At 52.9% G+C, this 22,192-nt stretch overlaps 2 protein-coding genes across 2 annotated transcripts in view; one reads left to right on the top strand and one right to left on the bottom strand.

Moving 5' to 3' along the window:
- The first annotated feature begins 1,042 nt into the window (after positions 1-1,042).
- Positions 1,043-16,674, top strand: MAP4K1 (mitogen-activated protein kinase kinase kinase kinase 1). The gene is made up of 31 exons (XM_033129659.1): positions 1,043-1,197; positions 1,359-1,416; positions 1,534-1,624; positions 2,353-2,417; positions 3,873-3,928; positions 4,018-4,065; positions 4,230-4,272; positions 4,369-4,441; positions 4,945-5,076; positions 5,490-5,552; positions 5,635-5,716; positions 6,201-6,317; positions 6,552-6,630; positions 7,157-7,215; positions 7,299-7,342; positions 7,421-7,465; positions 8,320-8,362; positions 8,751-8,913; positions 8,993-9,075; positions 9,447-9,531; positions 10,379-10,455; positions 10,549-10,609; positions 11,403-11,511; positions 11,594-11,652; positions 11,839-11,942; positions 12,475-12,649; positions 12,929-12,991; positions 13,186-13,275; positions 13,360-13,430; positions 14,086-14,141; positions 16,502-16,674. The coding sequence occupies exons 1-31, from the start codon at positions 1,099-1,101 to the stop codon at positions 16,569-16,571; spliced, it is 2,463 nt and encodes an 820-aa protein (XP_032985550.1). The 5' UTR covers positions 1,043-1,098; the 3' UTR covers positions 16,572-16,674.
- Positions 16,675-16,764: 90 nt separating this feature from the next.
- Positions 16,765-22,192, bottom strand: part of RYR1 (ryanodine receptor 1) — a 110,268-nt gene continuing 104,840 nt past the window's right edge. Inside the window, 9 exon segments of the mRNA XM_033127196.1 lie at positions 16,765-17,000; positions 17,152-17,203; positions 17,387-17,487; positions 17,573-17,637; positions 18,145-18,301; positions 19,948-20,082; positions 20,337-20,483; positions 20,879-20,939; positions 21,037-21,167. Coding sequence (XP_032983087.1) covers positions 16,905-17,000; positions 17,152-17,203; positions 17,387-17,487; positions 17,573-17,637; positions 18,145-18,301; positions 19,948-20,082; positions 20,337-20,483; positions 20,879-20,939; positions 21,037-21,167 — 945 coding nt within the window. The 3' untranslated portion in view covers positions 16,765-16,904.

Genomic DNA, 22,192 nt, shown 5'->3' with positions numbered 1-22,192 from the left:
TACGCGCCACCCGAGCTGGACCAAGCGCGTGAAAAAAAGTTTAGTGCGCCGGCGCCTTCTCAGGGCGAGGAGGCGGGGCTCGGCTTTTCCCCGGCTGTGCTCCCTGCTCTGCCGGACTTGGGGTCGCCCTCTCCGGGAAGGAGAAGGGTCTTTGACCGCGTGCGCGCACGTCGCGTTTCGCGCGGCAGTGAATTCACGAAACTGAGTTGGAATGCACGTAGTAGCGCTCCCTTTGACCCGTGGCCAACTCCCAAGGGAGGTGCTCTCCGAGGGCCCCTTTCCCCCAGGCCTGAACCCCTGAGGCAGCATTTGAGCTCCGCAGTTTCAAGTCCGGAGACTGGTCCTCACGCTCCACCCTAACTCCAGGGGTAGAGGCCCGCAAAGCTGTTGTGCTCTGCCCGGTAAGGGCGGGGATGAAGGGCTCTTGGACCCCGCAGGATTGCGCCCAGTCCCCATAGACTCCAGTCTTGTGGGTGAAGGCAAGCGCCCCATGTATGCTGTCATGTTATGGGTACAGATTCTGCACACTGCAGGCGTGAATGCACAGGCATGTGTCGTGCTCTGGGTACATAACACGTGTGTATGCAGGTATCCAGGCATGTGCACGTCGACTGGTCTGCACCGCACGAGGGTATCACTAAGTGCATGTATGTGCCACAGGTTAACAGTAACGTACATTGCATTACTGTTGCAAACCTGCCACTCTAGGTTGTGGCCAAACCCTCCAGCACTCAGCAGAGGTTCATCTGTGGTTTTCAGCCACCGCCCAGAACGGGGGAGGGGGTGCTGAGGCACCCACCAGCTCACACTTAAGATAGTTTGCATCTGGTTTACATTCAGCCCCAGGCCCTGAAGGTGGAGGGGGGTCCCCTGGGTCCCAAGGCAAGCTGCCCCTCAAGGCTCTCAGGGCCCAGGGGACAGGGGGTGGAGCCGGCTGTGCAGCCGGGCTGGGGCAGGAAGCGAGAGTGGGGAAGGGGGAGGCCACAGCCGGTGGAGGCAAGGCGGGTGCAGGGAGTGTGGGGAGGGAGGGAGGTGCCAGCATTTGAGCCCTGAGGCCCTGCTGGCCCCTGGGCGCAGGCCCAGCTCCAGCCCCCAGGAATGGACCTCGTGGACCCGGACATCTTTAATAGGGATCCCCGGGACCACTATGACCTGCTGCAGCGGCTGGGTGGCGGCACCTATGGGGAAGTCTTCAAGGTGAGGACCCCCCCATCACCCTCCAACTAGTGACCTTTGGGGTGAGGCCCAAGAAGGGAAGGGGATGTGAGAGGGTCCCAGTCCTTGGCATTGGCTCAAGGATGCTGAGGAGGAATTCAGGGGAATGGAGCCTGTCTGACTGCCAACTTCCCCTTCACAAGGCTCGAGACAAGGTGAAAGGGGACCTGATGGCACTGAAGATGGTGAAGATGGAGCCTGGTGAGGAGAGAACCCAGGAGCTCCTTCCCCACACCCCACCCCCACCTCCTGGGACACTGGGATTGTCCCCATACTCCCTCCCTGCAGTGGCCTTTTCTCTCCTGCCCCTCCTCACAGACGACGATGTTTCCACACTTCAGAAGGAAATCCTCATCTTGAAAACTTGCCGGCACGCCAACATCGTGGCCTACCATGGGAGTTATCTCTGGTGATGAGCCTCAGACCTGCCCTAGGACCCCGCCCAGCCCCTACCCCAGCACTCCCATTCCTGACCAGAGTACTCCCTAACCCGACCTCCAATTCTGGACCCCCATTTTTACTGGGGCATCCCTAACTTGATCCCCAGTCCAAACTCCCACTTTTCTGAACAGAACACCGCCTAATCTAACCCTCAGTTCAGAACTCCCATTTCTGATCATGGGTCCCCAAAATTGATCTCTTTATAGTAACCAAATCTGAAACTTAGTTTCCTAAAACTGATCTTTCATCATCCTGCCTTTCGGATCCCCCAGTTTCCCTCTCTGCTCTTTCAATATGAACCCCTAAATTCCTTGACCCTCAATTTAATATCCCAGATGCCCCAATAATGACCTCTGTCCCCCAGACCTGGCACCTTGGGCCTCTGTGTCCCTTTGAACCTCTGCAAGTTGTGAGATCTCTGCCCTGTTTCTGAGGTTATCATGGGACAGTGGAGGGAGCCCTGGGTTAGGAGCCCAAAGACCTGGGTTCAAGCCCAGTTGATCCTGAACATACATTTCCTCTGAGCCTCAACTTCCCATCTATAAAATGGAAGTGGGATCATCCCACTCTGGCAAGGGGAGATAGAGAGATGACAGCTGTTACATTAAAATTCAGAACAAGACAGTGAGCCAGGGGCTGTCCTATCAATTATAATTTATTACTATTATTGTTATTACTACTCTTGCACTTTTGTAGGTTGCAGAAGCTCTGGATCTGCATGGAATTCTGTGGGGCTGGTTCTCTTCAGGACATCTACCAAGGTGAGAGGAAGGGCAAGGGGATCCAGGAAGCTCCCGCCCCTCCATCCACCCCTCCTGTCTCTCTGTGTTTGTGCCGCCTAAGACTGTTTTTCTGGTCCGTATTTCATACAGTGAGCCCCTCCTCTGGGCCTGGGTCTGGCTGGGGGTACTGTGGGACCGAGTGGACCCTGGTCCCTGCCCTCTGGGACCTGATAGTCCAGCCCAATCTTTCTACATGCAACCATCCCCTCTGTCCAGCCCCATCTTCCTCTATGTCTGCATTTTCTCACCGTCTATTCGTGTGTTTGAGTATTTCTGCATTTTTTGGCTATAGTAGGTGCCCACATTTTCATTGAATGAGTGAATGAATATCTGATCCTCTCTCTTGGCCTACTTTTTCACGCTCTTGAAGAATTTGATGGTGGAGATGGAGTGGGTCTCTGATCACCTCTCAATTTCTGATGCCTACCTCTGTCTTTGACTATCTTCCTGTGTCCCTCCAGCCCAACACTTCAAATGTCAGAAAAGGAATGATTTTATTACAAAGTCCTCAGGGAGGAAACTGAGGCCCACAGAGAGGAAGTAACTCACACAGCCAGACCGTCAGACCTGTTTTCCCTCCACCTCTCTCTGTCATTCCCTCTCCACCCTCTCTCTGTATCTCTCTTTCGAAATGTCTGTCTTCCCACTTTTTGGTCTCTTACCACCTCTTTCTCTATCTCAGTTTGGATCTGGTCCCGCTTCTGTCTGTCTGTCTCTGTGTACCTCTGCCTTTGCTCATTTTGCAGAGTCCCATCGCCCCGGGTAGGGCCCTCCCATGGCTTCCATTTCCCTCTAAACAAAGCCCTCATCATGACCCATGAGTCTGACCACCACGGCATCCCAAGCCGAACCACCTCATCTCCTGCCCCGCGTCCACCCACTTCGCTGCTTGTCAAGCCCACCAGACACCCTCCCACCGCCCAGCCTCTGCACCGGATCTTGTTCCTCCTCTGGGGGGGAACTGCTCACATCTCCATCCTATCACTTACTCTGTACACAGAGTAGCCTTCTCTGACCAGCCTGTGTAACAAGTCATCGCCTTCCCATGTATGTTTCCCGTGGTCCTCGTACTCTGTTTTTCTTAGTATGAGCATCTCCTGCACTGCATATTTTACTTTTTCTGGTTTACTGTTGGCTTCTCCCACTGGAATGTTCTCTCCAGGAGGGCAGGGATCTGTTGCTCTCGTCCAGTGCCTACCACAGTGCGTGGCACACAGTAAATACACAGTAAATGTCTGCTGTCTCCCTCTGGCCTCTGGTTCCCTGCTGATTCTTTCTTTCGTTGATCACCCCTCCATCTCCCCACGTACTTGTCCCTTCCTGTATGCCCCTCTGCATGTGGCACCCTCTGGGCTGGTGTGGGCGGGGACCCAGGGCTCCCAGGGCCAGGCTTCCTGGTTCCCAGCCAATGCTGCCCTGGGGTGATCTTTGCAGTGACAGGCCCCCTGTCAGAGCTCCAGATTAGCTATGTCTGCCGAGAAGTGCTCCAGGTGAGTGGAGGCCTGGTGGGCCTGGGTGGGGCGGGGCCCTGCTCCAGTCCCCAGGCTCTTACAGCCCCCATGCCCACCCTCCTCCTCAGGGACTGGCCTATCTCCACTCACAGAAGAAGATACACCGGGACATCAAGGTGGTCTAGGGGCAGAAAGGTGGCTGTGGTGGGTGGGGGGCCCAGGAGGTGGGAGTGTTATTTGGAAGGTGTAGGGCGGTTGAGCTGTGGGGCGGGGAAGCAAGAGGCAGTGTTGGGCCGGGAATGGTGGTCTCTGCCAGCCGCTAATGCTCCCTCATCCCCAGGGAGCCAACATCCTCATCAATGACTCTGGGGAGGTCAGACTGGGTGAGTGTGGCTGGGGGAGTTTGCAGAGGGGGCCTGGCTGGGGGCCTGAGGGGACAGGGGACCCCAGGTCACTATGTCTTTTCTCTCTGCCTCCAGCTGACTTTGGTATCTCAGCCCAGATCGGGGCAACGCTGGCTCGACGCCTCTCTTTCATTGGGACACCCTACTGGTGAGGGGTACCCAGCGGGCAGCTAGGGGTGCAGTGGGGAGCAGGGCCTTTTCTACCTTGATCTCTGGAAATCTTCTGGCTCCTTCTCCCTGAATCTGCCTTGCTCTGTTAACATTCTGTCTTCTCTTTGTCTCTCTCTTGAATTTTCCATTTACTTAGGTCTCTCTGGGCTCCTTTCCACCTGTTTCTCTAAGTGTTTGTGTTGATTTGTATCCTGGTCTGTCCCTCCCTATCTGTCGATTTCTGTCTTTTTTCTCTGTCTCAGTGTGCACCTCTCTCTGTCTCTGTTCTTCTATCTCTCTCACTCTCTGTCTCTCTCTTTGTCTCTTTCTCTCCATCTTTATGTTTCTTTCTGCATCTGCCTCTCTCTATGCCTCATCTCCCGTCCCCCCCATTCTCCTTCTTACTTTGCCTCTCTCCCCCCTCCAATCCCCACACCAAGGAGCCTCCCCTCCCCCTCCTTCTTGTGTCACCCCTGGCTCTCTGAGGGTCTCTGCCCCCAGGATGGCTCCAGAAGTGGCAGCTGTGGCTCTGAAAGGGGGATACAACGAACTGTGTGACATCTGGTCCCTGGGCATCACAGCCATCGAACTAGCTGAGCTACAGCCACCGCTCTTTGATGTGCACCCTCTCAGGTAGGCAAGTGTGGCAGGTCCCCCAGAGCCCAGATACCCCGCCCATTCCTGACCCTGAACACACCCCCAGCCTGCCTCCCCACATCAAGACCCTCCTATGGGAGAACCCCTCTTTCTCCAAGCCCAGTCTGAGACCCCCCAAGGATCCCCTCAACCCAGAAAGCATTTTCTTCAGTCCTCCACACCAGGAACCCCCAACTCAGCGATCCCCATTTTGAGCCTCCCTCTGGACTGCCACAGCTCTATAGTGTGATAAGAGGTGGCCCCTAGAAGTGGCGGCCCAGTGCATCCTAAAACCTAAGCCTCATTCTCATTCTGTCCCTCACTTGCTCTTTGCTGACCTCAGCGCGACTGGGGGCCCCTCAAGCCCTCATTGGGAATTTGAACCCCATGTTCTCTCCTCACTCCTCTAGAGTTCTCTTCCTCATGACCAAGAGTGGCTACCAGCCCCCTCGGCTAAAGGAGAAAGGCAAATGGTAGGAGAAGGTGATTCAAGGGAGGGCAGAGCCAGGGTTGATTGTCTGATGACACAGTCTCTGGTCCCTTCTTCCTCCTAAGGTCGGCTGCCTTCCACAACTTTGTCAAAGTCACCCTCACCAAGAGCCCCAAGAAACGACCTGGTGCCACCAAGATGCTCAGTGTAAATGTCCCCTCCCCGAAGCCCTCCCGATTCTCACCCCAGAATTCCCCAGGGCCACATGACTCCCTAGAGCATTGATGGTTTAGTTCCATAGAACCCCATGGCCCTTTCAAAGCCCCTGGTCCCTGAGAATTCCCCAGCTCCCCCACCAAGACCCTCCAATTTGTATCCCAGGCCCTTTCCCAAGATACCCTGAGTTGTTAACACTCACAAATTCCCAAGGGCCTCAAGACCCATTCCTGGTGTACTCTGGAATTTTAGGAAGCCCAGTCCTCTCTAAGGCACCTCTGGAATCCTCCAAGACCCCCTACCAGGATCACTAAATTCTTTAATCCCTTCAAACTCCTCAGAATTCCCCAGTCACAATTCCCCAGAGTTCCCTGCCTTCTCCCTTTGTTCCCCTAGCCAGGTTCTCAAGCCCCTGTCCCAACCTCTCCCTCCACACCAGCCCTCTGTCTGATGACACCCTCCTCTCCTCACCCAGCATCAACTGGTGTCCCAGCCAGGGCTAAACAGAGGCCTGATCCTAGATCTTCTTGACAAACTGAGGAACCCAGGGAAGGGGGCCCCTGTTGGCGAGATTGAAGATGAGGAGCCTGAGGTGAGGGGCCCTGGCTGACAAAAGCCCTGGAACCTTCTGGCCTGCTCAAGCTGTGCCCCTGCTGGAGCGTCTTCCAGCTGCCTCTCTTGGAAGGAAAAAGGGGAAGGAGGATGGGGGACTTGGCACAGGGCTGGGGGTACAGAGGTTATGGGAGAGCCCAGGGCTCCAGGCTGGGCCCGCAGGGTGGTGGGACTGCTGGAGGCCATAGCCTGAGGCAGCTGTCGCTCTGCCCAGCCACCCCCTGCCATCCCTCGGAGGATCAGATCCACCCACCGCTCCAGCTCTCTGGGGATTCCAGATGCAGACTGCTGTCGTGAGTAGAGTCCTCAAGCTTGGGGACACCTGGCCCTATAATAGATCCAGGAGGGAAGGAGGATGGGGGACTTGGCACAGGGCTGGGGGTACAGAGGTTATGGGAGAGCCTGCATCACTCATCACTTCCAAACAGACCTTCAGAGACCCCCATTACCATCTGACCCACCAGATACCCCAGAGAACCTCATCACCCCGACCTACAAGGTGACTGTAGAGACCCCACCTTTCTGACCTGCAAATAGATCCTGTGAACCTTCTCGTCACTGCTCTTACCCCCAAAGAGACCTCAGAAATATGGCAGACACCTGATACCCAAATGGAACCTGAAAATGAACACTCTGTCACTACTTTGAGCCCCCACTTCCCTGATCCCAAACCCTGAGACCTCTGTAAATCAAGATCCCTCTCCTTCAGGGACAGCTCCAATCCTAAGAGCCCGACTCCAAAGCCCCCAGTTTTACTTTCTATTTCTCAATCCATCTCCCCAGTTCACTGTATTACCTCTCCACCCCACCCCTTTCCAGGACGGCACATGGAATTCAGGAAGCTCAGAGGAATAGAGACCAGACCCACAACTGACAGTGTGAGATGCCACCCCCCATGCCCGCTCACCCCAGATGCCCTCCCCTTCTTCTCGGCCACTGCTTACGCTTTACTATCCCACAGGCTCGCTTACAGCCCCCTGGAGACTTCAGGAGCAGCAGTCCTAGGTCAGGGACCCTTAGGCTGGGAGGGGAGGGTGTTGGGATAAGCGGGAACCGCCGGAGCTCATGCCTGTCACTCCTCAGGAGGAACGTATCAGAGTCGGACGACGACTACGACGACGTGGACATGTAAGAGTGGTCGGGCCCTCGGCTCTTCAGGTCCTCACCCACCCCCGCCTTCCTACAACCCTCACCTTGCTTCCATCTTGACCCCAACCTCAGCCTTTCCTTCCCTTCCACCACCCCTCCCATGATCCAATCTCACCCCTCCTTCCTCCCGAAACCCTGTTCCCTCACCCCACCCAACCTCTCAGCTCTTCACTTTTCTTCACCTCAGACCCCTGACCTCCACGCCCACCCCAATTCCAGCCCCCCACCTTCCTTCCGCCTTATATGACCTTTGACCTGACTCCCAACTTCAGCTCCCACCTAGCCTCAACCCCAGTTCCTTCCAGAATGTCCTCCAGCCTGAGCTCCTTCCCCATCTATCCAGCTCAGCCCTGGACCCTCCGTCACATCTCAGCCCCCAGCTCCTCCCAGATGTTGCTCCAAACCCCAGACCTCAACCACAGGCCTTCATCTTTCCTCATCTTCTCACACAACCTCAGATTGAACATTGGCCCCTGGGAATTTCCCCCGGCCCCGATCTTTGACCTTAGACCCCAACCTCAACCCCAGCAGTCAGCCCCCAGGCCTCAGGGCCCACAGTGTGTCTGTAATGGGCTCACGTGAGAACCTAACCCCTAGGAGCTCATATGATCTGTGTTACTAGGTGGCCATGAAAATTTAGAGACTTGATGCCTTCTCAGCACTTGATCTCTAAAAGCTGCTGGTACTATTGTCATCATGACCATTTGTCCTTTAGTCCTCAGCTCCAGCCTAGACCAAGTTACCCCTGACCCTTCTGAGCTCAGACCTCCAGCCCTGAACCACCCTGTCCTTGTTCCCACACCCCCACCTGCTTATTCATCTTTGTCTTTTAGCCCCACCCCTGCAGAGGACACACCTCCTCCGCTGCCCCCCAAGGTAATGCCCTGAGCCAGAGCTGGAGGGCGGGGGGTTCAGGGTGCTGGAGTGCTGGGCGCTTTACGGCTGGAGTCTGGGACACCGGGTCCCTTGAAGTCTGGGAGATGGGATGAGAGCACGTTGGGATCAGAAGCGGCCTCCCTGAACCTAGGAGTCCAATTCAAAATATTTAGCTTGATGGACACTGGTCAGTAGCTGGTGCACCCAGTGCCACCCCTTTAACTGCTGGAGTATGTGGATGTTGGGGTGATTAGAGGGGAAGGCTGGAGCCATGGTAGGACATTGGGGGGCGACCAAGTGTCAGTTCTGACGCAGGCAGTGTTGGGATGGCAGGTGCCCTCTCTCTGATATCATCTAATGTACTATCCACCCTTCTCTGTCTCCAAAGCCCAAGTTCCGTTCTCCATCAGACGAGGGTCCCATGGGGGCTGGGGAGGACGGGCAGTTGAGCCCGGGCGTGCTGGTCCGGTGTGCTAGTGGGCCTCCTCCACGCACCCCCCATCCTGGGCCTCCCCCAGTCACCCGAAGCCCTCACCTAACTGCCCATTCAGGTAATGGGGCAGGCTGGGGTGGGAGGTGGGCAGAGGTGGGGGGGGTCCTCGGGGCTGATTTCCCCCCACCCTGTTTCAGAACCCTCACTCTGGAACCCACCCCCCCGGGAGCCTGACCAGCCCCCACTGTTGCCCCCCAAGACGGAAAAGATGAAGAGAAAGGTCAGAACTCACACCTCTGGATGGAGCTGTGGACGCCCGGTAGGGGTGGGGGTGGCAGTGGGAAAACTATTAATGATAACAGGTGACATTTGTGGAGCAGTTCTTCCCTGCCAGATACTGCTCTCATGTCTATGTGGTGTAAACCTTCACAGATAGAGGTATATATCAGAGATAGGTATTATCTCCCATTTCACAGAGGGGGAAACTGAGGCAGAGAGGGATATGTAGCTTGCCAAGGTCATAAACCTTTGAGGAGGCACAGACAGGATTTGAACCCTGGCACTCTTGCTCCAGAGTCTTAACCACTGCACGTTCTTGTTTCTTCCTCCCTTTTGCTGGCTCTCCTTCTCTGCTCTCTATGGCCTGCCTAGGGATGTGCCCTTCTTGTAAAGTTGTTCAACGGCTGCCCCCTCCGGATCCACAGCACAGCTGCCTGGACGCACCCCTCTACCAAGGGTGGGCATTCAGGAGGGTCACGGAGAGCGTGGGGAGATGGGGAGGGATCTTAATGGAAGGAGCAAAGGCAGGGACTGGGGAGGGTCTTTACAGGGTGGGGAATGGCAGAGCTGAGGCAGGGGCGGAGCCTGGAGTTACAGCTGGGGTTTAGGGGTCAAAGATGGGTAGAGGGAAGATGAGTTTGAGAGTGAAAACTAGGAAAATTAGAGTATATATAGCAGAAAGGTCAGAGTTTGGGGTACAAGATGGGGACAGTTGGACCATGTTAACCTCGGTTGTAGATTAAGGGTAGAGAGGCTGGGATCAGCGTTTGGGGGTCAGGAATTTTAGGGATTAGAATGTTAGCAGAAAAGGATGGAGTTTGGGGATCAAAGATGTGGAGACAAGATCAGTGAGGGGTAAACGTTAAAGAAACAGACTAGAGTTTGGGGAGGGTCACACTGGGGACAGAAAAAGCAGTATTTAGTGGGGGTCTGAATTTGAAGGTCATTGTTGAGACAGGATTAGCCTCTAGGGACCAGAACTGGGGACGGAGAAAGAGGAATAGAACTTAGAGGGCTATTTGAGGACACATGTGTAATGTTTGGGTCAGCACTCAGGGGACAGAGGGTCTGGATTTGCAGGTCAAAGATAGAAGAACCACCGGAAGGTAGGACGTCACAGGTAGGTGAGAATGAGACCAGCTAAGGGACTGGGTCAGGGCTTTGGTTCAGATTTGGGGAAACAGAGGCTGGGAGTGTTGAGGTGGGGGTGAGAGTTAGAGAAGTTTGAGGTCAGACAGGTCGGGTCTAGGAGGTCCCGCAAGATGAAGCAGGTCCCAACGTCCTCATGCCTGCCCCCTCCCCAGACCAGCATCTGATTCTGGGGGCAGAGGAAGGCATTTTCATCTTGAACCGGAATGATCAGGAGGCCACCCTGGAGATGGTGAGGGACAGCACCCAGGGTGCGCTGAGGGTGGGGGGCTGGAGTTGGGGATTGCTGGGGTCTTACAGGAACTGTCTCCCCCACTCTCTGCAGCTCTTTTCTAGCCGGACTACCTGGATGTACTCCATCAACAATGTCCTCATGTCTCTCTCAGGTCTGGCTGTGGGGTGGGTGGGAGAGGTGGGGGCCAGAAGTTAAGGGGTCGGGAGGTTGGGAGTTAGATGGGCACAGCTGAAAAATCACTTAGGATCCCTTTGCAGAGCCCATGGTTCAAATCACAGCCACTCTTTCACTGTGGAACTTGAGGCAAGAGACTTCTGCTTCCTGAGCCTCAGTTTTCCCATTTATAAAATGGGGCTCACAATAGTCCCCACCTCTCAAGTCAGTTTTGAGGGAATTGCCACAATCAGTTAGTCTTTAAATTTCTTTGATGTTCAGATGACAATTAGGACTTATCCCACACTTTAATAAGATAGAGTGAGCAAGTTATAGATTAAAATTTTGTATCATTGTTTTATAAACATTTTGTGTAAAAGAATTTCTAATATATGGGAAAACTCCAAGCCAAATGGGATTCATGAGCTAGTTAATATTACATCTGTGATGACAAACTTGAAAAGAATTTCTAGATAGGTTTCTTCTTAAATTTTGTAACGTGTGTAACTTCATCTGACTGGTTAAATGCCCGTACTTTCTCATGTGGCTACAAATACCAAAGGGTAGGGAATGTATTTATTTTATTCACCACTGTTCACCAGAGCCAAGCACAGTGCCTGACCTACAGTGGGTGTTTAAAATATATTAAGTGAAACATGAATAAATGAAAAGTGCTTGAGACTTGAAAATTTCAGACCAAGCGATAGGGCTGAGTGAAGCTAAGTGGGAAACGTGGGAGTGTCCAGTGTTCTATAACTGCCTGCTTCCCCCTACATATACACACACTGCAGGAAAGACTCCCCACCTGTATTCTCATAGCATTCTGGGCCTGCTGGAACGGAAGGAGACCAGAGCAGGAAGCCCCATCGCTCACATAAGTCCCCACCGGCTACTGGCAAGGTACCAGCCCCCAATGGTACCACAAACCCTTGTAATCCCCCCTTTCTGCCTACCTTCCTTTCACGCCTACCTTCTTCTGTAGGAAGAACATGGTCTCCACCAAGATCCAGGACACAAAAGGCTGCCGGGCGTGCTGTGTGGGTGAGAGAGAACCCCCTGGGTGGGCAGAGAGGGGCTGCGCCAGGGGCGGGGCTGGGGCTGCATCCACTCGAGAGGGTTGCAGAGTTAAGGCCGGGCGTCCTGAGCTCGGGAAAATATGTCTGACCTTTTGGGGGGCGAGAAAGGGAAGAGAGGATTGACTCTAACGGATCCTTATCCACCCCACAGCGGAGGGCGCGAACTCCGGGGGCCCATTCCTGTGCGGGGCATTGGAGACCTCTGTGGTTCTGCTTCAGTGGTACCAGCCCATGAACAAGTTCCTGCTGGTCCGGGTAGGGAGCCTGCTGAGGCTGGCTTCGGTGGAGAGCTCCAAGAAACCCCCCTTTCACTCGAGGCCCCGCCCCAATTTCCCCCAAGGTTCTTCCCACTTGCTGTTGGCGCTAGACGCTCCGTCTTCTGAGGTCTTCCCAATCCTTGAGCTCCGCCCCTCACCCCTGGCCTAATTATTCTTCAGGCCCTATGCCCCACCCCAAACCCCCACTCCCGTATCTAAAGAGAACCCACTCAGTCTTTTGAGTCTCTAACGAGACTTTGCTACTTTTGAGGCCACGCCCCCCCGGAGGGGTCCTGCCTATCAATCACCAGGTAGCACGTCCCCAAACGGGAGCCAAGCCCACTCTGAGGCCACACGGTCCCTTTCTAAGGCGGCACCACCCTCTGAGGCTTCACCCCCTGAAATTTCTAGATGGCACCTCCCAAGACTGAGAGCACAGAAAATACTTGGGAAGCCCCATGCCCACTCTTCCAAGGCCACGCTCTCAGGCCCCAAGCCTCTGAGCGCGCCCCTCCCCGTGTGCCCCGCAGCAAGTGCTGTTCCCGCTACCCACGCCTCTGCCTGTGTTCGCGCTGCTGACCGGGCCAGGCTCCGAGCTGCCCGCGGTGTGCATCGGCGTGAGCCCCGGGCGGCCAGCGAAGTCGGTGCTCTTCCACACTGTGCGCTTCGGCGCGCTCTCCTGCTGGCTGGGCGAGATGAGCACGCGTGAGTGGGGCAGGGTCTCGCTGGGGGCGCGGCTGCTGGAATAGGCGGGTCTAGGTGGCTGGGCGGTGCTTAGCCTGGCGTAATTGGGAAGGGGGTTGAACCTGAAGTTGGGGCGCGGCAGGGAGAAAGGCAGGTATGAACAATTGGTGAGATCGACAACGGGGCGGGGCCGCTAAGATGGGCGGGGTTTAGCCCACTAGCTTGGGAACCGAGAAGGTACTTAGCGGAGGAAGGAGAAACCGGGCGGAATTGGTTCTTGAAGCCCCTTCTCTCAAACAGAGCACAAGGGACCAGTACAGGTGACCCAGGTAGAGGAAGACAAGGTGATGGTGTTGATGGACGGTAAGGACCCTTCTCCCTGTCTTTCCCTCACTGTTCCTGATCTCCGCCCCCCCAGACCCTGTGACTCCCAGAAACGCTGAGCCCCTCCAAGCCTTGCCCCCGTCCTACTTTGCTTCTCACACTGAATTTATTATCCAATCCCTCGGTAACCTTCCAAGCCCCGCTCTGTAAGCCCTCTCTCTTCCCCCTTCTAGGATCTCTGAAGCTGGTGACTCCGGAGGGAGCCCCAGTCCGTGGGCTTCGAACTCCTGAGATCCCCATGACTGAAGCGGTGGAGGCCGTGGGTACGTGCAGGGATGGGAGGGCCGGGGGTCCAGAGTGGAGGCGCAAGGGATGCCGAACAGTGACAGGCACTGCTTTCCTCCTAGCTATGGTCGGTGGGCGGCTCCAGGCCTTCTGGAAGCATGGGGTGCAGGTGTGGGCTCCAGGCTCTGACCAGGTATGTTCCTCCATCCCAAGGCCCACAACCCGCCCCTCCCACCTCAGTCATCTCATTCACGAGATGGACGGGGAGGACTGAGTCAGAGTGTGAAGTCGGGGAAGAGAAGCTTCCCCCAGTTTCAGTTCAGATAGTTCCCCTTCTCTACCCCAGGGTCTCTTGGGTCCAGAGTTTATCCCAGGCTGTTGTGTGACCTTGTGCAAGGGACTTTTCTTCTCTCCGAGCCTGTCTCCCAACTATAAAATGGGGGTTACTATAGAGACATGTGGGTTAAGAGCATGGACCAGACTGCCTGGGTTGGAATCCAGCTGAGAGATTTTAGGCAAATGACTTAATAATCTTCCTGTGCCTTAGTTTTCTCATCTGGAAAATAGAACGAAAAATGGTGCTTAGCTCATAGACTACCATGTGTCCTACTCTGCCCTTACATGTTTGTATTGTATTTTGTCTTCAAGATCACCTATTAGGTAGGTGCTATGATTTCATAGGTTAGTAATATGAGGCACAGAGAGGTTAACTAACTTGCTTGGTGAGTGGTGTTGGCAAGAATGATTATTTCTGGACGTGAGGATAAACTTTCAGAAAACTCCCCCTGCTCTCTTTAAGGGAGAGGGAGGAGTCTTCTAGATGCTGACACATACATCTTTTCCCCCAGCTGCTGCAGGAGCTGAGAGACCCCACGCTCACCTTCCGTCTGCTTGGCTCCCCCAGGTACAGACTTGGGGAAGGGGACAGGGGACCTGGGAGGGGAGCTTCTGTTCTGGAGAGGGCCTCCTGTACTGTCCCCAGACACCTTATCTTTGGCGTGGGCATTCTTCTACCTGCTCAGCCTGCTTCCACCCCTATAGTCCATTCCCCACACAGCACCGAAAGGGCTATTTTCATTTTTAACTTTTTACTTTGACGTAACTTTAAACTCACAGAGAAATTGCAAAAATAAATTTTAAAATCTATATCCCCTTCACCCGGATTCCCTAGATGTTAACTTTCTTTTTAACCACATTTGCTTTATTTTTCTCATACATACCTACAAAATTTTTTTTTGACTATGTGGGTGTGAATTGCAGACATGATGTCCTTTTACCCCTAAATTCTTCAGTGTATGTTTACTAAATCAAGGAAGGACAAACCACAGTGCAGCTGTCAATATTAAGAAAATAACACCGAGACATCACTACCTTCTAATCCATGCACCCATTCAAGTCTCACCAGTTGTCCCAATGATACTCTTTATAACCAAAAAATACTTTTTTTTCCTGGCCCAGGATACAATCCAGGACGATGGGTTCATGTTTCTTTAGTCTTTGACCTGGAACACTTCTTCAGACTTTGTTTTTCATGACCTGACACTCTTGAAGAGTGTAGGAAAGTTTTACAGAATGTCCCTGAATTGGGTCTGAGGTTTCCAGGTTAAGCATTTTGGGCGAGAGTAACACTGAAGTGATGGTGTGTCCTTCACAGCGCATTCAATCAGGAGGCACATATCCGTTTGTCTTATCACTGGTGATGTTACCTTTGATCATCTGGTGAAGGTGCAGTCAGCCTGGTTTCTCCACTAGAAAGTTCCTCTGTTTTCTTTTGTATTAATAAGTACAGTAGTCCCCCCTTATTTGCAGGGAATATGTTTCAAGACCCCCAGTCCTGAAACCACAGATCGTATCAAACCCTATATATGCTGTTTTTTTCCTATACATACATACTTTTGATCAAGTTTAAATTATAAATTAGGCACAGTAAGAGAGTAACAACAATAACCAGTAATAACAGAACAATGATAACAATATACTATAGTAAGTTACATGAATGTGGTCTCTCAAAATGTCATATTGTCCTGTACTCCCCCTTCTTGTGATGATGTGAGATGGGATGGAGTGAGGTGACTGAGGTAGGCGCTGTGATGCAGCCTTAGGGCTACTGTAAGGGTTCCCTGAACACAAGTGCTGTGATTCTGAGACAGTTGATCTGATCATGGAGAAGGCTACTAAGTGACTAATGGGAGGGCAGCACATACAGAGGGGATACGCTGCACAAAGAGGGGTGATTTACATCCCAGGTAGGACAGAGCAGGACAGCACAAGATTTCATCCTGCTACTTAGAATGGCATGCAATTTAAAAGTTATGAATTGTTTCTGAAACTTTCCATTTAATATCTTTGGACTGTGGTTGACCACGGGTAACTGAAACCTTGGAGAGTGAAATTACAGATTGTGAGGAGAAAAACTACTGTATCTTTTTGGATGATTTTCTGAGACTGTAAATATCCTGTTTCTCAATCAGACTTTCACCTACTAGTTTTAGCATCTATTGGTGACTTTTGCCTGAATCTATTGTTAGCACGGTTACTAAATGGTGATTTTCTATTTGTATCATTCCTTCTAGATTTATTAGTTAGCTTTCTAATGTAGGGAAGAGCTGTCCTTTCTCCACCATTTATGTATATGTATGTCTTTCAGCATAGTCTCATGGATTTCCATTTTATTCTATAGGTTATAATCTATTACTGTTATTATTTATCTTTAGGCACATATACTCCCAGGTTTAGCCAGTGAGAGACCCTTCAACAATCCTCCATGGCTTTCTGACGTGCCAAAGGGGTCTTTTAAGTTCCAAATCTGAATTTGTCACTCTCCCCATTTAAAAGCCTGCTGTGGCTTCAAGATAAATACCCATTTCTGGTTACATCCCACAAGACCATGACTTCTGTAGCCAAGCCTCAGGCTCTCTACCACCTCAAGGCCTTGTAAAGGTTGTTCTCTCTACCCAGAACAGTCTTCCCTGCCATTTCACCAAGTTCCCTCCTGAGCCTTTTTCAGGCTCTACCATCCATTCTTTAAGTGCACGTTGCCTAATCCCTTGGGCTAGGGTGTCCCTGCTATGAGGCCCATGCTGCTTTGCACTCATGTAATTGGTCTCCCACTCTAGATTGAGCTCCCCAAGGGCAGGCACCATCTCTGCTCATTCACTGCTTTTGCCCAGCATTATGCTGGCACAGCCTCTATTAACTCCTTTATGAATGAATGAATGAATGAATGAATGAACAAATGGACTGATTTCTCTCTTCCTTTCCCAGGCCTGTGGTGGTGGAGACACGCCCAGCAGATGATCCTACTGCCCCCAGCAACCTCTACATCCAGGAATGAGTCCCTGGGGGTGTTAGGAACCAGTCTCTGCACCCTCCCCAATGGACACACCTTAGTGCTCATGACATACCTGTTTACCAATAAACATGCCTTCAGCCTCTGATGTCATCTTGTTTTTCTGGGGTTGGGGGGAAGGCAGAGTCCCTAGATGCCCATCCACCCCCAAATGTCAACAATCCAACACACTGATGTCAGGGGTGTAGCACAGATTTTATTTCTCCAGTACATGGTCACTCTCCCCTTGGCGCCTTGTGGGGAGGGCTCTCGGGGCTAAGGGGTTTGCTGTGAGAATAAGGCACTTGTGGTGGGTGTGCAGGGCCAGGTGGGGGTGACTCAGCTAAGCTGGTCCTCGTACTGCTTGCGGAAACAGTCACCAGCTGGGAAGAAGTCCCAGCATCTCTCTTGGTACATCTTCCAGACATAAGACTCCTAAGGTTGGGGTATGGGAATAGGAAGGAGTGTTGGTCACAGCTTCAAATGCTTGACACTGACATGAGCTTTTTACTGCCACCTGCTGATTGACCTTATACTAAAATTCTCCATGTCCCTGCCCATTGTCCTCCCATTAATACCCCCTTACCTGACCCGTATGTTCTGTCTCATCCTTGTTTATCAGGTACATCAGGAAAAACCTGGGGAGGGGAGGGCAGCGGTATACAGGTCAGGACCACTCTTACCTTCTCCTGATTGGCTGGCTGGGAATCCACACCTAGAACCACACCCCTTTCCCTAACTGGTCAAGGCCCAGTAGCCCCCCCACCCCCTGTTGATGGCTACGCCCCATCCTCCTGATTGGCCAGCAGGGCCACACTCACATGTAATTGGCCAGGTTGTGCTCTTCTAGCGTGTGAGTCTCGAACCCGTGCGGTGTGGTATCGAAGTAATCGCTGCCAATGCCGCAGATGAAACACTTGGTCTGTGGGGGGCAGGAGAGATCAGAGTTGCTCATTTGACCCCCAGGGTCCCATAATCCCTCTGGGTTGGCCCCAGACTTGACCTACCTCCATATCTTCCTTTACTTGCTCTTGTTGGTCTCGGAGTTCACCAAAAGCATCAATGATCAGACCTGGAGTGGCAGGGTACAAGTCAGGGCCCAATCTCTGACCCAGTTCTGGCTACCTACCTTTGAGCCTCCCATCCCCCCATCCCTAATCTCACCCTGCTTCCTAAAAATACTAATACCTAGTGTTCACTGAGCACTGAATATGAGCCAGACACTTAACACCTATGAATTGACTTAATTCTCACAACTCTTTGAGGTTAGTATCATTAATATCCCCATTTTACAGATGGAGAAACAGAGGCCCAGAGAGGTGACTTGCCCAAAGTCTTACAGTAGGGAGAGGAGCTGGGATATGGATCCAGGCGCACTGGATCCGGGACCTGTATTTATTTTTATAGGAGGGTGCAGCTCACAGTGGCCCATGTGGGGATCAAACCGGCAATGTTGGTGCTACCAGCACCACGCTCTAACCAACTGCGCTAACTGGCCACCCCGCCTTGGGCCTGTACTCTTAAAGGAGCTAGTCTGCCTCTGGGTACTGACACTCCCACAACCCCGACCAGCACTGACCCTGGATGATGGCCAGCAGGATGACGATGACAAAGAAGAAAAAGGTGATGTCAAACACCACCCGGTACAGCTCATATTCATCACCTGCCGGATCCTCAATCTCGTCCCCGATGCCCCCACCAGCTCGGACACCCACGTACATGTGAAACAGGTAACACTGTGGGTGGAGGGTGAGAAGCATATTGGTCACACATGAGATCATTCGACATTCACCACGTACTTACAGGGCCCTGGGCTGGGGGGCAGGAGACACAGCAATGACTGAGACAGCCCTGGGCAGGGCTCACAAACATGGCATCAGATAGTGACAGAGCTGTGATAGGGTCATGGCTGGGATGAGCGAGGAACAGTGTGTTCAGGGTGAGATGGAGGAAGCACAGGCAGTTCTGAAGCTTTGAAAGCCTGAGCCTGGGTGATCAGGCAAGGCTTCCTGGAAGAGAAGACATTCGTGAGCTGGAACTTGAAGGAGGTGTTAGGTGGGAGAGACTGTTCCAGACAGAGAAAGCCGCATGTGCTACGCCATTAGTGGGGAGGAAAAAATATATTTTGCTCCTGTGAGGAACTGAAAGAGGTTCAGCGAAGCTACAAAACAGAGCTCCTGTGAGAAAGATCTCACGGGAGAGAGACCATGGGAGAGAGATGAGGCACATGGTCACATATGAGGCCAGTGGTCACAGAGGACTTCTTGTAAGAGGCAGCATTTAAGTTGAAAGGTGAGGGGTCAAGTAAAGACGTGTGTGTGCATGTAGGGCCAGGGTGGGAGGCAGAAGAATGTCAGAAGCAAAGGGCTTGAGTTGGGAGGAAATACATGGCCTTAGGGGAAGTGAAAAGGGACCAGGCAGCCAGAGCACAAAAAAGCAAGAAACACTGTGGTAAGACTCAGGCAAGGCTAGGTTCTCCTCGGCTTTGTAAGCCATGGTGAGGGGATTCGGTTTCATCCACATGGCTCTAGGGAGCCACAAGAAATTCTGAGCAGAGTGGGGGACACAGTCTGCCTGGCCCGTGGGAAAGACTGCACACTTGTTCTTTCTGTGTCCCCAGGAAGTGAGAGAACCCAGTTGTGTTGAGTAAGAGCTCAGGCCAGTGGCTATGATGGGAACAAGGCTAGGAGTGGCAACACCAGGTCTGGTGGGGTCTCAAATATCAGGCTGAGGAGCTGGACAGTGACCTGAGGGCACAGCGCCAGATGACAGGCCATCTTCTCAGATAAAGGCCTCACACGATTCTTTTAACTGTGGTCCATGCCCCTGGTAGGTTAAAGTCAATTTGGGTTATGACCACCATTAGAAGAGAAAATGTAAACTTGTGTGGCATGCTGGTACTTTGGGGGACACTTTTAATTATAGATTAGGACAGTAGCTAACATCTGTGTAATCCTTAACACACACCAGGCACTATTCTCAGACTTTGAAGTCTTAGATGGTCAGGGAGGACTTCTGAGTCCTAAAAGCAATCCTAGGTTGTAGGTATTGTTACTATACACCCATTCGACAGGTGGGGACACCAGAGCATGGGGAGGTTGAGAAACCTGTCCCAAACCACAAGGCACGGGCACTTTGCCTGAAAACCTTTCCAATAATAACAGCTTTAAAGGCTCAGATAATAGTACACCAGAAGCTGGTATTTACTGAGCACTGATTATATGCCTGGTGCTGTTCAAAGTACCTCACCAGTACCAGCTCACTGAAACGTCACAGTTAAGTTTATGAGGCAGGTACTATTATTAACCCCCTTTACAGATGAGAAAACTAAGGGTCAGGGATGGGTAGTCACTGGCCCAAGAGCACTGGGGGCGGGGCTCACCGTCATCATGTCGTCACACTTCATGTCAGGCTCATCCTCATCCTCGCTCTTGTTGTAGAACTTGCGGAAGAAGTTAAAGGCCACCACGGTGTACAGGTAGACCACCACTGCCAGGAGGCCGACAGTCATCATCAGCTGGGGGTGGCAGGGGCAGGTCAGCTCCGCAGCTCGGCTGGCTCCTCCCCCATGCCCAGCCTTCCTGGCCCTTATCTGGGTTCAGCCGTGTGGCTCTCCCCCCAGGGTCTCACTACCCACACCCACCCTGGCTCGGTGGCCTAGACTTGCCCCTCCTCACCCCTGCAACCCAGCCCTCACTCTCCTCCACCCCTACGCAGACGGCCACGCTCATCCCTGCCAGGGTCACACTTCTCCGTCAGGTCCTCGCCCACCTGTTTCCCATTGTGGGTAACAGAGGAAAGGATGGTGCGCAGCGTCTTGACCCCCATGGCGATGTCCAGGAGGTGGGCAGCAAAGAAGAAGTTGTTGTAGTGTCCCAGGAGGGACATCACCATGTACCAGCCCAGGTACAGGAAAGACTGTGGGACACAGGGTTGGGGGTCAGGGAGCATGCAGGGATTCGAGGGGAGCACTCTGGGACACAGGACACCCAGAGGGTCTGGCGAGAGGTTGGGAGTGCTCTGGAGGCCAGGGAGCCATCTCTGGCTGGGGAGAACTAGAAGTATTGGGAGCACTCTGGGGGAGAAGCCATCCTGGGGAGAGGTGGGGAACCCTCCGCAGAGGATGTAGTCTGGAAATTCAAGAGCACTCTGGGCAAAACGGAGCCTCGGGAGTGTCAGAAGGAACCCTAGGATCAGAGGTGCATAGGGGCTCAGGACTCAGTCCCTGGTCCAGGATATGTGGGGGTGGAACCCCCCGTGCTCCTAGGGCCGTTTTCCTGCAGGTCCCTCCCCACCTACAGGACCCTCCTCACATTGTCTGTAAAGATGACCCCGAACTTCCAAATCTGGTACTTGATGTCGATGGACATGAGCCTGTGCGGGTGGGGAAAGAGGGATGGCCAGATGCCTGAGCGTCAGACCCTGGCCACACCCGTCCACCCCAGACCTGTGCAGGGTCTGCCCGGCTCACCAGGTAAGCAGCCCGGGTGGTGGTTCAGGCTTGCGCTCATTGTGGGCTGTGATCTCCAGTGTGGCCAGATCCATGCCCAGCAGTTCGGCGATCCGCTCCCGCCCATAGATATCCCCATGCTTGTCCAGAACCTGTACAGGACAGCGTGGGGCTGTGAAGACATGGCTGGAGGCGGGGACAGCCATGGCCAGCATGGGGGGTTCTGGGGACGTTCTGAACTTTGTGGGAGAAGTTGGGGGTGCATTTTTCTGGAGGAAAGGGCCAACGCTTTGTTCAGATGTTCAGGGGGAGGGTCCAAAAGTGATAAAGGTCCAGCTGATTCATTAGCCAAATTAATTGAATTTTTTTTATTAGGTAGGTAGGCAAGGATCGTACACAATTGGGTCCCCTGTCATCTAAGAACTTATCTCCTCCCACTCACACCTTCACTCCCTCTGTTCCAGACACCGACCACCTCCTCAAATACAGCAGGCACACTCCTGCCACAGGGCCTTTGCACCGGCTGTTCCCCCGGACACTCTTCCCCCAGATTGCCCCTTGGCTCACTCCCTCACCTTCTTTTTCATTAGGCTGCCTTTTCCCAAGCACCTTACAACGAAAAGCAACCTCTCTTGGCCAACACACTTATCACCACCTGAACGCTATCGACACGTTCATCCTCTGTCTTTCCAACTCAAGTGTCATAATCACTGTTGTGCTTACTGCTGGATTCCAGGTTCCTAAAACAGTTCTTGGCACACAGCAGGTGCTCAACATACATTTGCTGAGTGAATAAATGACGGTAGCACTTATCTAGTGTTTTCCGATGTGCCAGATACTGCTCACATAGTAGGTTATATAATCTTTACAGCTCTGTGGAGTCGGTCTTATTATTACCTTACTTTGAATATGAGGGAAACTGAGACACAGAAAGGTTGACACAGCTAGGAGTAGAAAAGCAGGCAATCTGGCTCCAGAGTCTGTGTGCTTAAAAGAGTATGCCTCACTTCCTCCCTCAAAGCTAGTATGTACTGAGTACTTACTCTGTGCCAGGCACTATGCTATGCTCGTTACATGTATCATCTCATTACAGAGAGGAAGAGGTGATTATCGTGCCCATTTCCAGATGGGTAAACTGAGGTGCTCCTTGCCCAAAGTTGCACACAAAGCAAGTCCT

The sequence above is a fragment of the Rhinolophus ferrumequinum genome, chromosome 15 (genome assembly GCF_004115265.2).
Source record: "Rhinolophus ferrumequinum isolate MPI-CBG mRhiFer1 chromosome 15, mRhiFer1_v1.p, whole genome shotgun sequence".
NCBI classification, from domain to species: domain Eukaryota; kingdom Metazoa; phylum Chordata; class Mammalia; order Chiroptera; family Rhinolophidae; genus Rhinolophus; species Rhinolophus ferrumequinum.
This window is presented reverse-complemented; position numbering and strand designations above follow the sequence as displayed.